We start from the raw sequence: 17544 nt of genomic DNA, 5'->3' as shown, positions 1-17544 counted from the left end.
GGCTCTATAGCACCTTTCTCTAGCAGGGTCAACATTTCCTGCAAAAGGAACAGATCGATATGGAACCTTCAAAGAATGACTCCCTGGTGGATGATTGAGGTCTCTGAATGAAGGAGAGGCAGTAACCCTGGGCTATGGTTTATAGTGCCCAAGCATTCAAAGTAACGTCTTGCCATGCCATTCTTTCAGATGCTGTGACTGTATGCCTCCCACTGGGGTGTCATCACTCAAGATATCAGAGGTTTTGAGGTGACAGAAGCATTGGCTGCTGGTAAAGATGCTGCTGCTTGGGCGGGATATACACCTCTGCCTCGTCCACCACGAGGGACTATTCTTTGGCCTCTTTGACCAGCCATTACTTGCGCTCTTCCAATTGAGGAGCAGTAGCGAAAATATCTACCCCTCCAAGATGTTCCACTGGAGTGAAAAGGCTGAGGCTGCCTAATAGTGGCACCTAGAGACTTGGCTGCCGCCTGCGAGGTCTGCAGCTTCTCAAGGCGTTCATCAGCCTTGCTGCCAAAAAGACGAGACCCGTCAAAAGGCATGTTAAGGAGTCTAGACTGCACATCCGGTGCAAATCCAGACTTCCTTAACCAGGCAAACCTGCGTATTACGGTGCTTGCTGCCATGGCTCTGCTGACGCTGTCAGCCGAATCCAAACCCAAACGAAGAGACTCGCACATGGCCCGTGTGCTATCTTTTACAATGGCCAAGAAACCGTCTCTTTCCTCCCCTTCGGAAATATGCTCAACCGCCATGGAACTAGTGTCCCATAGAGTGCAAGTGAATTACAAAAGGGCACATCTGGAGTTGGCTGATTTGAGAGCCATGTTTCCAGCAAAAAAGACTTTCCTTGATTAGGCATCTACCCGTTTATCATCCCGATCCGATGGCGTGGTCGGATAAGCAGCCTACCTGGAGGTAGCGGTTTCTGCCTGCACCACTACACTTTCTGGGGTAGGGTGTTTCGACATGCAGCTCGGGTCACTGCTTGCCTGTCGGTATTTCTTTGTCAGGTTGTCATTTACTACCGGACTGGATTTTAGTGCTTCCAATTAGCACTTCCTCTTCTGAAGATCTGCATGAAAGGGTAGAATAGGATCCCTTTGAGGACCCTTGTCCAGGATATCTGTGAGGTCACCCTGTTCGAATACGAGGGCAGGTCTGCTCCATTCCAGATAATCCACTACCTTGGTCATTAATTGCCAGTAAGAGGCGGTGAAGTGTCCACTCCACTGGCTGTCTGTAAATGTTCATGCAGATCTCTCAACCTGGATTCTTTTGATATGAAACTATCAGGGACCTTTGGTGTGCCATACTGAAAACCAAAGGGCGCATAATTACCACCAGACAGCTCTTTGTTGTCATAAATAGAAGTGAGAGACTTAAAGAAATCCTTTCTTGGTAAAGGAGTAAAGGTTTTCTGTATTTCAGGTAAAGGGGTTGATGGCTTTGAAGGTTTCGGGCCAGGTGACCATGGAGTCTATTAGGATGTTTTTGAGGTCGATGACATCGACTTGTGTTTTAACGTATGGCTCGAAGGATTCCTCAATGACTTTTCATCGTGCTAAGGCCTAGACGGCTCTCTATGGGAATCTGGCCTTCGTCCCGGGCGTGCAGGATTTGGCTCGGGCCCTTTCCTTACCGGCTTCAGAAGGTGCAGTAGGAGCATGGCCTACTTGCTTCGAGGGTTTTTGGCTCTGGAACATGTTGAGCATTTCCTGCCTACATTATTCCCTTTCAGATGGAGTAGAGGCCTTAGTGGGACAAGATCTATTCCTCTCTCAAGTTGGACGAGGACCAAGTAGGCGATTTGTGATGCCTTTTCTTCGATTTCCTTGATGACAAGGAGTGGTGGCAGCCACTCCATGACCTGGCCCTTTTTGTCTTTTTCCGTCGAAGAGAGTCGTCTCCCGCTTCATCGGAAGAAAGTTTTTGATGGGGCCGTCAAAGGAGATTTTATGTGGGGTCTACCACCGCTAATGTCCCTTTACGCTCCTTCTGAGCTTTTCCGGTTATCGACTGACACTTTGAACAGGCCGAGATCTTGTGCTCGACACCGAGAGACCACAAGCATATTCGATGAGGATCTTTCAGCGACCTCTTAGCATCGCAGTCTTGGCACTTTTTAAGCCCGGTCTTTGGGGTTGTCGGAGGCAGACATTTTCTGTCTTTTCTCGAAGACATTTCTGAAGTGTGCCGCAGTTCACGAAGCGAATGCTCAATCGGAAAAACAGAACTGAAGCCAATGAGCACTGCGCGTGCTATATATACCTTTAATGGCATCATCCTTGAGACGGAGACCCTCGAGGGACATCGAGTCAACAGCATCGACTCTGGCGAAAAGATATTGCAGAAGCAGCTGACGCTGGATATTGGAGATATCCAAGATGAGGAATAAGTGGGAGGACACAATCCATTCAAAGTGGCATTTCTCAGATTTGTACACTGCATTGTGTACTAATAAAGATCTATACACAAATTCCAGCATGTTACTTTGTTAACAAAAGCTTCTTCAATTCTTCGCCCACCATCTTGGGTCTGCAGCTCTTTCTAAGAGTGTTCTGTTAAAATGGATGCCAGCTACCAGTATATAGTCTTTATGTACTTAGTCTCTTTTTCATAGAGTTTTCTGCAGACCTGGACTTCAGTTCCCACAATTCAATGTTGGTTTAGTTTAGCAGCAAGGCCTCGGTAAGCCTCCTCTGGACTGGTTCCCAGTGTCACCCCTCTTCACTGGTGGGCCTCACCCCTCTTTACCGGTTTCACCATCACACCTCAGTTTGAATGATCGGTCTCTAGTATATGCTCCTCTTATTCAGAGTTTCTCAGAGTTCTGCTTCTCACTGCACTTTTGTTCTGCATTTGTGCTGCTCTCGGCAGTAGTCCTCTGAGTTGCTCCTCTCTGACCACAATGTCCTCTTTCTCCCCCCAGCGTAGTATAGGAGCACATGATTTGTTATGGTGTTGCAAATCTCACTCTCACCCATCTTCTTGGATTCCTTCAGGCAACACCACATCTCAAAAAGACTCAGAATTGAAGTGTCTGCTTAGGACTTGGATCAGTGTTCCAAACCTCACTCCGTGCTTCTCCTCAGCTCACATTATTTTAGCACTTGCAGGTCTCCACCTCATGAACCTCACATCCTCCCTCTCGTTCCTTCCCTTGGAGAATCCCCTACAGAGCCGGGGGTGGGGACAGGACTACGGGGATGGAGAAGAGAAAAAAAAGAAAACACTGTTTGCCATACATAATTCACAGACTTGAAAAGATCAATCGCTCCCTCAACTGGCTCCAAGAACCTTCCTTTCAAAATACAGCATTCAGTGCTATTCCATTCAAGATCCTTGACAGTGGCTCTAGGAAGTTTAGATTTCAGTTCCGGCATTCAGCATTTCTCAATTCAATCTCTTTCTCTAGCACTCAATGGACTCCCTCCTCCAGAACTTATTTTCACTTGTGTTGCTCTAGCTGGATTTTCCTTGGATGTCTCTTCTACATTGCGTGACTACGTCACCAGGCATCCTCCACCCTTCATCAGAGTGACTGCCATCTGCAAACAGAACTCTCCTGTTGGGTCAGCTTTTGGCGCGCTCTCAGTTTCTCCCACTCGTTAATCATACCTCACAATCATGGAACTCTCTGCTAGGACTGTGTCAAATGGATAGGCAAAATAAACTGCGGAGTGACAACCGCACGTGAAAAATAACTGAAAGCAATATATGTGCTCTTGTAGTATCAGCTTGATAAAAATGCCACCGCTGGAAACGTTTGTGGGAGAATGCCCAAAATTCACTGGCACGGCAGCCCAGTGCCCAACATAGCAGTAATGACAACAGGAGCGTGAGACGTGAATGCTTTACATGCAAAGCATCCATTGTATAAATACATGGAAATAAGACAAATACCCTTAATCTCAGCCATAACCACCTGAATGGATAACAATATATAAAAACAGCTGGATCAATATACAGCACAAAGACAACTTTTAATAAACTGAGGTGAAAAAAAAGCCAACATAGTTTAGACTATTATATATTTGATGTGTAATACTGGAGTCCACATACTCAGGAGGGAAAGTGTGTCCTGAGGAAGACCCTAAAATTAACTATAAAGGGTTTAAACTTGTGCTTTGAAACTTCTCCGATATAGTGTTTCTACTATGGACATTTCTTTTAGTAATACTTTCCGAGCACGTAGGATTTCTATTGTTTAGCCACGGGCATCCACCCTTTTCTATCACACATCTTGGTTATCCCCTGATTCTGTAAAATGTTATGCATTTTTTATAAAGTTAATAAATAATGAGAACAAATTATTGTTGATAAAAATATTTGTTTCAAATCTAATAAGAAAAATGTCCATTAGATCGCATGCCAGACACTACGTCGTCGCGGACCATCAAATAGCATACTACCTCTAACCTCTTACTCCTGGTACCACTCACCAATGCTTGGTTCTCCTGCAGTCTAGTTATTGCACTTGACTTGTCCTCACAGCTGCCCAATGTCCTACCTCATCAGCTTCTTCACAGCTCCTAAGCTTTCCCGCGCAATTCAGATTCATCACTACTCCTCCTCTGTTCTCCATAATCTATACCCTGTCCCTTTTCTGATCTGCGCTGCTGCAGCCAGCGCTACCAAACCATCAAAAGGACAACAGACTTTTGGGGATCCTACAGATTTTCTAACATACTTCTAGGATTGTGGAATTTAGGAATGTACAAACTATCAATATAAGCTAGCGAAGTAACAATTATAGTTTGTATTTTGTGACTGCAAATGTGTGTCAACATATCCATACGCTCCACCAAAACAAAATCCAACATTTATAGATGCAGTGAACACCACTGGATATTTCTGCGATTAGCTGTAACTGAACGCAACTGCTTACTTGGTTAAATCTTTTGGGCGGAAACTGGAATCAATGCTTGGAACCAAATTAAAAAGGGGTTGTGCTTAATTGACAGTTGTAGAAGGACATTTCCTAACCAGGGAACTTTTTCCTAAATTAACCTGTAGAAACATGAAACTAGAAAGTATTTCCAGGCAGTAAGTTGTCGTAGCGGGGACAACCTGCTTTATTTCTTTCATTGTCAGATTCTAGATCTTGGTACAAAGAAAGGGATCACATCTGGAGATTTTAAGGAGTGGTCAGTCATGCTCTAGTTAGAACTGGTGGGAATGTGCGAAACTTCATCTTTCTCTGACTATGATGGGTTTCAAAAATTCATATTAGACGAATATGGGTATTAAAGTCACCAACTCAACAAAGATAAAGATTAAGGAAAGCTCAGGTTATGGGGCCTCTTTTCCTTAAAAATTCAAACGAGCACGGACTTGCCCCTGCCCTTAGTTCAGTAGTATACATTGTAGAGAGCGATTAACATAGACTCTGTGGTAACTACATATATTAATTTAGGTATATGATAAGTTACTCAATTATGGCCACAGTTATTGCCTACCGAAATCCAAATGAGACCAATGGGCACCACTTGGACTTTTTTCACTTGAACAATTTAGGTATTGAACCCCAGCAAGAACAGAGAAAGGTGTGCTGACCCGTTTTCTTGGGGATTGCAGATATCAAGTGCATACAAGTGACTATAAACAGCAACCCTTCTATATTTCAGTTTTGACGTCAAAAATGTGCTTTGTTACAACTACAATTACTTAAAGCCCTTCATAAACAAGAATCAGTGGGAACAGTTCAGCATCAGCAATCATCATCCAGGACCAAATCATTGACTATAGACACTGTGAAATCATGAGAAGCTCAAAGTGTTTGCCAACATCTCAACAAACTGTGTACAGTACCTTCATTTGGAACCCAGTCTCATTAACTGCTTCCTTCCATCCGCTTTCCTGAAAATAAAAAAAATATATGACATTCATACTCCAGCAAAAACAGGGTTTTTTTAAATTTCTTTTCCAACACTGTAATGCATCCCTTATTCATGCCCTACATCCAAGATGCAACAGGTTTTATCAGGTTTCTCTTTGGGAAAACAGAGGTTTCTTCCAAACTCATTCTAAGTGGCAATGCATATTCTTCAATCACTTAGCGATCAAAGTGTTGGGATTTACTGTGCCTTTTACGGGGCAATTAAATATGTATCTATCAATGTATGACCTGCCTCTGTCACATAAAACAAAATAAAACACATTCTGCATTGATAATCTGTTGTAAGAAGGAATATTAATCATTTATGGTAGGTGACATGCTACCATGGGCCAAATTAACTAATTTGGAAAAGTGCTATGTATTCCTGCCAAAGACTGCCCACCACTGTTCTAAACAAATTGTGTTCGTATATAGCTCTTCAGGGCAGACTGGTAAATGCTGTAATAACAGTTATTATTACCAAGTTTAAATGAAGATCCAAGTCGGCTGTGCCGCAACACTTGAACTTGTGAAGTGCAAGCTGGCTCCATGTCTGAGGGGTCTGCTTCATATGTGAGCTAGCCACCCAATATATAACTAGATTACCACAATACTAGGGCAGTGGTGCAGCCAGCCACCCGCTTGGAAGGGCTTAAGCCTCACAAATTATTGAAGAATTTGCAGGCAGAAAGCCCTCTGCAATGACGCCAATGCCCGGGGCACAGATCGGGAAAGGGGCACTGCAGCAAGAAAACTATCAAACAGATTACATGTGGGAGCAGTTTTTAAACAATCATTAACAGGCAGCAGCAAGAAACAGAGGTTAGAAGTGTGCCCTCCCCCATATAAATATACAGCCCACGATGAAGTCAAAGACTTAACTGCTCCACTTTTAGATGGCTCACACCTCCCAATGATTAGCATCCCTTCGTAGAACTAAATATCCTCAAAATTGAGGCGGAAGATAGTTGAAATGGGCCACAGGAAAGTATAATTTTTAAACGAAGGAATGAAAGGAATCATTGGTTCCAGACTGGATTACTGCAATGCCCTCTTTATTGGTACCTCCCAAAGAAACCTGGCTAAACTCCAGATAGCCCAGATAATGCCTTAAGGCCCGCAACAGGCATATCACGTAGGGAACACATCTCAGCGCTCAGGAGGCAGGTACATTGGCTATCAAGGAAAGGGTTGTCTTCAAAACTCTAGCCCTAACCCACAAATGTCTTCACAGTCTCGCACCTAGGTATCTAGCGCAAAGGATCTCCAAACAAACAGCATCCAGACCCTCCAGGTCCGCCTATGCCAACCGCATCATGGTTCCTCACACGCGCAGAGTGTGTGTGCTGGGGGCTCGAGTTTCCAAACAATGGCGGCTACTCTTTGGAATAACCTCCCAGACTAGATCAATCGCGTCTCATGATGCCTTCCGCAAGGCCTTAAAAACTAGGCTCTTTGTATAAAGGGCTTAGCCCCCATGTGCGATATTTTACATATGCTACCTCACTGAACTGGACACACTATGCGATGTAGAATACTGTACTTTGTAATTTAACCCTGTAAGCAATTGTCTGTAAGCTTTATTCCTGGGCCCCTTATTGTAACCTGCAAGCAAGCCTTCTTAAATATCCTTTATAGCACCTCGATGCCTGTGGGCTGCAGTGCGCTTTACAAGTCCAAAAATAGAAAATAAAAACTAAAGATCGTTTTTCAAGAGTGTGGGGACAGAGAGGGAGTTTTATAACCTGATAAGACCAGTCAATTAGTTAATGCAGGCACTGCACTGATCTATGTGTAAACTGCAGACCACATATGTACTTCCTGGCAAGATACTGTTTGCTTGCTAGGTCGAGACCTGTAGACACCTCGCATCCCGACAGAAAGGTGCCCAGCTTTATTTCTATAAAGCGCTGACTTGGATCAAGGGCAGCAGAGTGCTGTTCAGGATGCGGGTAGCCAGGCTGCTTGATTCCCAGAACACGTAACACAGACCCCTGTGCTTCACTTTGGTTCCTAGATTGTCCAAAGGTCATTTGGGAGCAGAGGAAAGATAGCCCAGGGGTAACACATTGGTCTTGGAAGCAAGCCAACACAGCACCACGCAGGTTCGAATCCCGATCCGCGCTTAGAAACCACAACACTGTTATTAAGGGCGTTATAAATGAACAATTAAATACATTAAATAAGAGGTTACAGTTTATGCATGCCAAGAGTTAGAGGACAGAGTGCACAAAGAAAAGGCACAACTGGTAGAGGGCATGCACTAGAAGGGCATGAAGTTGTGTGTGTGATCACCCACAACCTACGTTTTAAAAACGTCCTTCCCCTCTCACCACCCCACCTAAACTGAGACAGACGCCAACCCTGCAAGGGAGGGACAAATAATACCTGTGTTAAAAAAGAATAGAATATTTTGTCTTGACAAAGAATAGGATGAGAGGCCACACGTAGCAGAAAGTTTTCCAAGCCGATCCTTCGTCTTTCCACAAAGTCTGGATCCATGTTATCAGCTGATAACTTATGCCAAACAAACTCTGCCTGTGTGAACAAAAATAAAGATGCATTAAACTGAGGCTTTTTTTTAATGATGAATGTGCCAAAACTAGCAAAAGTTGGAACCTACCCTTTTTTCTGGCAACGGTGGCACCACTACGCATGGATAATTCACTAACAAATAATTTCTTAGTAATTCAAATTCACTGTATCGTCGCCACAGCGATTCTGGAGGAGAACTCTGTCCTTCAGTAAAAGGGTCAACAGACCTACAATTAAAAACCAGATAAAGACAGATCTATCAAACACATACTATTACAACTCATTAATCCAATTAGAATGAATAGATAAAAAAGCACATTACGACCGTAATCAAAAGCACACATAAAAGATTGCTCAATTCCAAAATGCAAAACAAGTAATTGGAAATGCGGAAAAGGCAGATATTGACGATGGAGTAGGAAGACCGATATAGATAAGGCAGTGAAATGGGCGTACATTATGACATAGGACATCAGAGACAGGGGAGAGAGGGAACAGGAGTGGGGCTTATAGGAGATCATTTATGAGGCGTCCGCAACTCGAGGTGAGGGGGGGGGGCGAGAAAGAATATTTCAGAAGTGGCAAAGACAGCAGGAGGGGCCCCCAGTTTCCACATAGAGGGCAGGGGAGGGAGGCTGGAGGCAAGGGGTGCTTGGGGATGGTGGTGTACGAGGCAGGGTTCAGGAAGAGTGGTCAACTCAAATATGACATCACCATTCAGCAAGATGGGCTCTAGTCTTAAAAACCTTTTAGCATTTTGTTCAAATAAATACACTTCTAGATAAACTGATTGGTACAATGTATTTTGCAAATGTTCAATGACTGCATCTTTGCTAATAAACTTTGGCTAAGTTATACAAATCACCAATGGTATAGCAAAGGGATGGTCAGTAGTGCAGATGGTTTATAATAAAGACAAAGTACAGAAACAAAATTAGGATACGAAAAAAGACCTCTCTTATCCAGTGCTTCTCTTGCACATTCCCATGTGCTGGTATAATCACCTGGTCTTGTAAAAGTTCCAAAAGACCACTCTAAAGGGGATAGTCACTGGAATTCTTTACGAAAAGCTATAAATATTGTCGTATTTCCATTTTTTACTCCAAGTTTCCAGTGGTGCCTTTTGCACCTTGGATAGCAAAGTAATCGTATGGGGTTGCCAGCGAAGCCTAGATTGAGCAGCAAAAACAGCACCGGTTTACTTATGCTCCGCTACCTGCTGTTTGACACAGTCATATGGGATACCACTTCTTTTGAGTTTGTAGTGGATATCAGTTATCCTGTTTGCAGCCTGTAGGAGGTAAAAAGGGGGTATGGGTGAATTACCCAGAGACTTTCCTCCACTCCCAGTCACTATTATATCACATTCCAAAAAGTAGGTCTTATACAGATCCTGCAAAAGGGAAGATGAATACCTCCTTTCCCCCTCCCTCATGGCTCATAGAAACCTTCAGCTCAACGATTTATGTAGAAGGCTCACCTTGCAGAAAGACCTGTTAGGGGACTGCTGTCGATACTACCTGCTTCAGCATTTGGGCTTGCGAGTGCAGCACTTTTTCCTGTGTTGACTCATGGGCGAGCAGAAAATCAACTAACTGGCTAAAGACCGGTGCAGCATGCTGGCATAGGGAAGCCCAGGGCAGCAGAGCCATGCAGGTAGCAATTCAGTGGTACTCTATTTCAATATTGCAGACACCCCATTTAAGCCCTCGCCTGCTGCCACACTGACATCAATTAGGTTTAATTACGAAAAGCTGGAAGAAGATAGCCTAAGAAACAGACTGTGGAAAACTCTGAAAAGGAAAGAGTGAAAAGGAGAACATTAATTATTCTGGAAATAGAAAGACCACCCCCGCTCCTCCATTCACTACCTCTGCCTCGGTGCCTTCGCTCTTTTCCCTCCTTGATCTTCCTAGTCTGCCTCTTTTCCTCCAACTCCACTCCTTCCCTCCCCCCACTCCCTCGCTAGCTCCACTAGTCTCACCTCTCCCCCTGTCACCCAGTTTACCCCTGCCCTCCTTTTGTCCTGATCTGGCCACTCAACCCATCTCCTACCACTTTTCATACCTCTACTCTCCACCCTCATCACAACTACCAATAACACTCTCCCTCCCCAACACCCTACCCAGTCTCTCAACATTCACACACAGACATCACAACACTACTCAAATGGCACCACACACACACAGACATCACAACACTACTCAAATGGCACCACACACACACACACACACACACTTTCTCCATTGTCCACTCACTGCCTGATCTATTAATCCACCAATTCCACTCCTGACCTCACCTAAAAACCCATCATCCACATCAGAACGGCATGGGCTTTCATATTCCAGCATCCCCTGCTCTGCGCATCTTCCCAGTTCCGATTCGCCTTTCCGGCACCCTGCTCTAGTGGAACAATCACTTCCAATGCCTTTCCAAGGGGTCTGGTTTTATTTTTTTGGGTCTTTAAACAGACCCGTTAGCCCAGCTCCGTTTTTGGTCACCAGTATGCATTCAGTCGCAGCTTTGGGAAAGCGCTAGTTCTGCCGTGCTTGCTTCCTAAAACAGAGGAGGTTATTCTTCCTTTGCGGGCGGTCTATCTAGCGGGGATGAGGAGGCTCCTGTATCTCAGCTCGTACAGATTTTGGACCAAGCGTTCTGTGGCTGTTAGCTCATTTCATCTGTTACAGACCAAGTCTTCCTTGCCACTCCCTAAGTGCTTGTGGGTGAGGGAGGGTGGGATGAAGAGGATGTAGTCCTGAAAGAAAAATACAAGCAACCTAGCCAAAACAGAAGTTGATGGGCATTGCAGATGTGACAGTGGTACCAATGCTTTCACATAACAGTAACCGCTCTGGGAGGTAGAGGCTAGGGTTCCTATCAACCTCCTCTCACTACCTCTGCAAATGCCCTGCTAGGCCATCTACCCCAGGTTGAGAGGGGTCCCTGGTTCCTTCTGACCGAGTCATGACCCTGTCACACTAACCAGTACGTATCGTCCCAATTAATGAGTTAGCTGATTAAGAACATCTGTTGTATCTTCAATCCAATTTCATTGACTTATTGATCTACACATTTACACATTTTAATAAAGGTTCTGTATTGCATCCTATACCACTTAGTATTGCTCCAATGTATGGCAGCTTGATAAATGGTGTGTGTATTTTGGGTAGAAAATATATTGTGGGACTACAAAGATGTTTGACAAATGAGCATTGTTTTTCTTCTGCTGAAAGCAGTCCTTGTGTCCACTGGTCAAGTGGTCTTGTATTAGTTTAAATCATAAACTGAATGAGACCCCAATCAAAGATAACTACTTTCTATATTAAGGCGTTCATTTACCATAAATATGTACTCTTGTTAAATAAGAGTTTCCTACAAGATTTTAAGCAGTCGGTACATGTTTATTCTAGATGTGCCCTATTACTTGTGGCAAATGATAACCCTTTTAAAAAAAATAATAATGCACTTCAGTTAACATGTAGAAAGACAGAGGCATTTGTCCTCTGTAAGGGTGTGGAAGGATGAAATCGACACACAGGTGTCATTGTTGTGGTTAAAGACTTATTTAGGTTAAAATTAAAGAGGAAAACCATAACTCTACCCAAAACTAAGAGGAATTTCCCTGCACCAACTAAATACTAACGACTCGGTCAGGATGTCTGTCAAAAACAAATAGTCCACTGTTGTGTGTCGTCAAAATGTATTTGTCCCTTACATTCTTAAACGAGGAGAAAACAAGGATATTCATAGTCCAGAAGAGCAACCCCCTTCTTCTGGACTGAGACTGTGTTCACCTCCTGGTGAGGAGACATTCTCCAGATTGTATAAACAAAAAGTTCTAATAGTTCACTTTGAGGATTTGTCCGTAAATAGCAGGTACAGAAAATAAAGCCTCTTTATATTACTTATTCTATTCACAATACTTGGGGTTGGCTCCCTCCCCTCTGGCTCTTCTTGTTTTAGGCCTTCACAATGCCAAGGGTTATGTTCTTCCCTTGGTCTCCTTAGGCTCTCCCAATGCCAAGGGGTATGGTTTCTTACCCTGGCCTTCAAGGTTTTTCAGTTTCTCTGCTATTTGTAAGGCAGACCTGGTCCACCATCCTGCCAGGTACTAGGATTGTTTGTATTATGGCTTCTTTAGTTACTATAGCAGACATGGTTCACTATCCTGCCAGGCACTGCTTTTGTTTGTATAATGGTTGTAATAACAGCTTTGTATTTGGGGTTCCCAGACCCTTGTTCCATCTTTATTTATTTATTCATACTCTTTCTTGACCTTAGGGTCCCAGTCCCCCTACTTCAAATAAAGTTCCTTTAAAGACGCTCATTGGCTTTCCTCCAACCTTAAACGCCAGGGTACTTTTACCCTTCTTAAGGGGTTCCCAGATCTGTCCTCTGTTCCCACCAGTTAGCCCCGGTAAGCCCCTACCTTCAGGGAGCTTACGTTCGGGCTCCAGCCTGCTCCAGGAGTCAGTCTGTTCCATCCTGTGCTCTCCACACCATCCGTCCCAGCCATAGCATCTCCGCAGCTTATACTTGCCATTACTCTGCCTTGCTGGCGTGCGCAGCGGGATCTCTTCTCCAAGGAAGACCCCAATTGTCAGTTCTTCCTGCGACCCTCTCCCGATGCTTACGCTTCTTGCCTCTCATCGCGTCCTGGTTCCTCCGTTCTCCCTTCAACACTCCACCGACCTGCTTACGGCTCCTCAAGGGAGGACTGAACTCTTCAGTGAGTCTTCCCTTTTTATATATCGGTAGCATACTGACTATTGACTAGACTGCTGGTGTTCGTTTGGCTCAGCCCATTATTCCGTGCCTCTTCTTCGTCCAAGTAATAATGTTATTCCTCTCAACTGGGTTGTTTGTAATCTTTGTCTCAGTACGTTTGCACTAGTCATACATGAAGTATCTACTCTTCCATGTCTGTATTTTGGCAGGTATTTGGATGCTCTACCTTACACAGGTCACTAATGCATACATCAACCTGTGATACAAAAAATGTGATATACGGTATGAGATGCCCTTGTGGCATGTATTATGTGGGACTTACCAGTAGGAAAGCCAAAGTGAGATGGGGGGGAACACAAGTCAAATATAAGGAATTGTTCCATGAAATCACCTGTTGCACAACATTTTATTGCAGAGAGACATACCATTGCACAAATTAAATGTGTTATTCTTGAATCTATTAAACTTCCCAGAAGGGGTGGGAACCTGACAAAACTGTTACAACAGAGAGAGATCTTTTGGATTGAAAAATTGGACACTATGCATCCTCGTGGAATGAACATCGATTTGGATTTGAATTTGAATTGCTTTTTATGAATATTGATTTTGTAAAATATTGTGAGAATTTGTTAGTTTGAACTTATCCAGATTGGGAGGTATGTGATTTATATTTTGAAAATCATGCATATTCTAGAAGGCTTTGTTTCCGTGTAATTTATCAACATTTATCGTGCTGGGGTGACTCTCCATGTTATGAATTCAACATGTAGCTGTATATGGTTGAACTCTTAAAACATATCACCAGGGTAACAATTTAATGCGCTACGTAGGGAGACACAATGTGCATCACACGGTGTAAAGTGAGGCTCTAATGGATAGCATTACAAAGTATCAAATTAGATATTGTATTCAAGCTCGAGTTACCGGCAACAAATAAAAGAGTAGTCTTCGTTTGATGTATTAAATAGCTTTTATAAATTATATTAGATATCTTATCGACAACGATACAAAGCACCCATCTAGTCAACACATTGGAGTCCGAGTTATCAGAGTCAAATATAATAGTGGGATTTATTTAATATATGTAATAGCCTTCCAAAGCCATTCAAAGATGGCGCTCATGTTTGAGACGCCACTAAAATAATAGAAGGACAACTTAAGTTAGTAGTCAAGCGGGAAATCAGCATCTCTACCAGAGACGGCAGAGAAGAACAGACGTAGGAAGTGTTTCTCGAGTGGCGTGAGGATCGTAGCAAGTAAGTAAGGTAAATTTCCGTTACGGGCTTCAAAATAACAAAGTAATTAGTTCCAGGAAGGATCAACACCTGATACTTCATTTTTATTATTGCCGCACAGAAAACTTGCCGAAAACGCGCTTACCAGCAAGTGATCGAGCGCACATTGAAACGATCCTGGATACCTGAATGTGGAGTGCTAACGCTGACCACAGGTATGCAGTTCCACCAAAAAATAACGAATTTGTCAGGCAGTTTTTAGCTTTAGTCAGCCCCTAATTACACGTTCAATATATTTTACAGGACAGTACCGCCATAACTTCCCCAGAAGTTATGGGATTCCTTTGGTTATTCACTACTGACCCATACAGTTTAACTACTGTCACTTGTTCTGGGTAAGCTGGAAGTTGATTTTCTTTAACTAGAAATAGGATATATTTAATTTTGTGTGGCGACAGGGGGACCTAGCGCTATGGTATGGCGCTTGCTCCTCCCTGAGCCACACCATGTATTACGTCTGTCTGACACTGATATACATATATATTTTTTCAGTGATTACCAAATCCTTCTGAAAACAAATATTAGGACGACACTCCAAGTCCAGCACAAAGGTCAGTGCTAAATAGTACCTTAATGTTCCTTAGTACTTCAATTTATGGATATGATTTCCTAAATATTCATTTAGCTTTCTTTATAATTAATTGCAGGTGAAATAGAAAGAACAGTCACCCAATATTTAAAACCTGAAGAAGGGGGTTAAACGCCCGAAACGCGTAGTTAAGAAGAGGGCACCACGGTCATACTAACAGTGAACTTGTGTCAACTCAAATATTGGGACTCCTCTATGAATTTTATTACAAATGTGTATTCTTATTGAAAGTGGTATATACACAAAGTGCATGTTTACCATACATTTTGCTTAAAAGAAAATATTTTTGTTTATAAGAAAAACTGAATCTGTGGAATTAATTTAATTTGTGTATGATGTGTAACAATACACAGATTTGATTTAAACAGAAAAACTGAAAGTTTCTATTGTTTGAATTATTGAATGAATGCAAATGTCTTGTACATTGAAATAAGATATTGCAATACATTTCCTAGTTGCTGTGCCCCAGTTTATTCACCGTGATTGTGCAGTGAATCTTCCCAGTACACATATTCTTCAGTAAAGGTAGCACTTTACTTTCTGGGAGCACCTAAAGTGGTTTTTAAGCAGCATTACTTATTTCCGAATTGACTGATTATTTAATTTCTGAATACAATAGAGGTGTGCATCTCTACTCTACATTTACTTGTACGATCATTTCGTACAGCCTAAATTCAGTCAACTAGGCCATTTGGTTAAATATTTTCAGTCAAATTGGCCAATTCCGTGGAATCAGGTTACCCTGTATAGAGCAGGACGATGAGGGAGGGTATTGGCTATTCTGGGTATACTGTGTTCTTCCCCGATATTCATCCCCCACCCCCAAAGGGACTCTCAGGTCGTTGCCTCACCTACCTGGCCTCATGTGAAGGGGCTCCCCATGGGGAAGCAGGGACGATTTTCTGGGATTCGTCACACCTCCTTGGCATTCTGGCCTTCTACTGAAATTGTGACCTCTTAGTTACTACCATCTCTCTTTCTAGTTATTGATCGGTTCTTATGCTTGCCCCTGCTACTTCTTGAATTGTGTCCAGGTTCCTTTATTCTGTTTCTTGGACATTCAATGTCTTGGTTTGTTCTACAGTACGTCTGACTGACACCTTATCTCTATAGTCCTTTTCATCTCTGAAAAATGTTGGCTTGTTTACATTAAACTCATCTTGATGTGCTTTGAAAATGCAATATAATGTGTTGTGGTTCTTTTTAAATAGACCTGGTTGAATCTACCAGTCAATTTTCATTTATTTTTTTAAACGTATTGTATTCTTTTTTAACCAAGACAAAACACAAAGCAAAACAAAAAAGGAACTTAAACATGATTGGGTGACTTTGCAGGGTACATAAAGATACCAAGAGAGTTGCAATCAAGAAACTGGCTTCAGAGCATCCGGAGGCACAGAAAAACAAGTTACTCTCTTACCTGGTAACCTTTCCATGGGATGGTCCGACGACGTATTCCATATCTATGTCAGGTAATGACCACAGCTGTGCTGCTTCGGCAAATTTTCGGCGTCTGCATTAAGCCTTCGATGACGTCGATACTCTGTCCTCGAGGGCCTCCGTCGAGCGTACGTCATCGGATGTTATAAGTAGGACGCACGACGCCTATAGCCTCAGTTGTAGTTTTTTTTCCCAGAACGTGTGGCACCAATCTTCTGCCAGTATGACCACAGAAAGCCTTGCGGAAATGTAAGCTGCAATCGCATAAGAGATTCTGTAGCGGGGCAGGTAGGGAGGGAGCGATATGGAATACGTCGTCGGACCATCCCATCGAAAGAACGTTACCAGGTAAGAGAGTAACTTGTTCTTCGAGGGGATTGGGTCCTCCGACGTATTCCATTTCTATGACAAACTCCCAAAGCAGTACCAACGTATGGAGGAGGGTAAAAAATTTAGAATATAGAAATTTAGAATGCCCAATCAAATTGCAGAGTAAAGGACCGCCTTGCCAAAGGCCAGATCCTGCCCATGGATAGAATCTAGGGAGTAGTGTCTTACAAACGTATGGACCGATGTTACGAATAGGAACACCCCTCTGCAGGGCAGTAGAGGCAGCCATGCCCCTAGTAGAATGGGCCCGTAAGCCTACCGGAGGATCCTTACCCGCCAAGCGGTAACATTCAGAAATTGCCAAGATAATCCATCTAGACAAAGTCTGCTTAATAACAGCTTGTCCCAAACGCCTTCCAGCATAACCAATAAAGAGCTGATCATCCACTGACCCGGGACATGCGTGACATGTAGAAACTTAAAGCTCTCCTAGGATCCAACCTATGGAGCCTCTGCTCGTCCTAAACAGGATGCGGAGGCAGGTGGAATGCGGAAGAATGACCTTCTGGCTTAAATAAAATTCCGATACAACTTTCAGAAGAACCGAAGGACGGACTCTAAGGACAACCCTGTCATTATGAAACACTGTGAAGGGTGGCTTAACAGAAAGTGCCTGCCACTCACTCGGCGAGCGGAAGTAACCGCAACTAAAAATACAGTTTTAAGGGTTAACAGTCTCAAAG

General features: G+C 43.2%; 1 protein-coding gene across 1 annotated transcript in view; it reads right to left on the bottom strand.

Annotated features, from left to right (window-relative positions):
* SNX4 (sorting nexin 4) overlaps positions 1–17544 on the bottom strand; it is a 1088579-nt gene that overhangs the window by 597439 nt on the left and 473596 nt on the right. Inside the window, exons 3-5 of the mRNA XM_069616639.1 lie at positions 8508–8646; positions 8273–8422; positions 5818–5865 (exon numbers count right to left, since the gene is read on the bottom strand). Coding sequence (XP_069472740.1) covers positions 5818–5865; positions 8273–8422; positions 8508–8646 — 337 coding nt within the window. The remainder of the gene's footprint in view (positions 1–5817; positions 5866–8272; positions 8423–8507; positions 8647–17544) is intronic.

The sequence above is a fragment of the Ambystoma mexicanum genome, chromosome 9 (assembly GCF_040938575.1).
Source record: "Ambystoma mexicanum isolate Mex_15411 chromosome 9, UKY_AmexF1_1, whole genome shotgun sequence".
Classification (NCBI taxonomy): Eukaryota; Metazoa; Chordata; class Amphibia; order Caudata; family Ambystomatidae; genus Ambystoma; species Ambystoma mexicanum.
The sequence above is the reverse complement of the archived record's forward strand: the minus strand, read 5'-3'. Positions and strand labels throughout refer to the sequence as shown.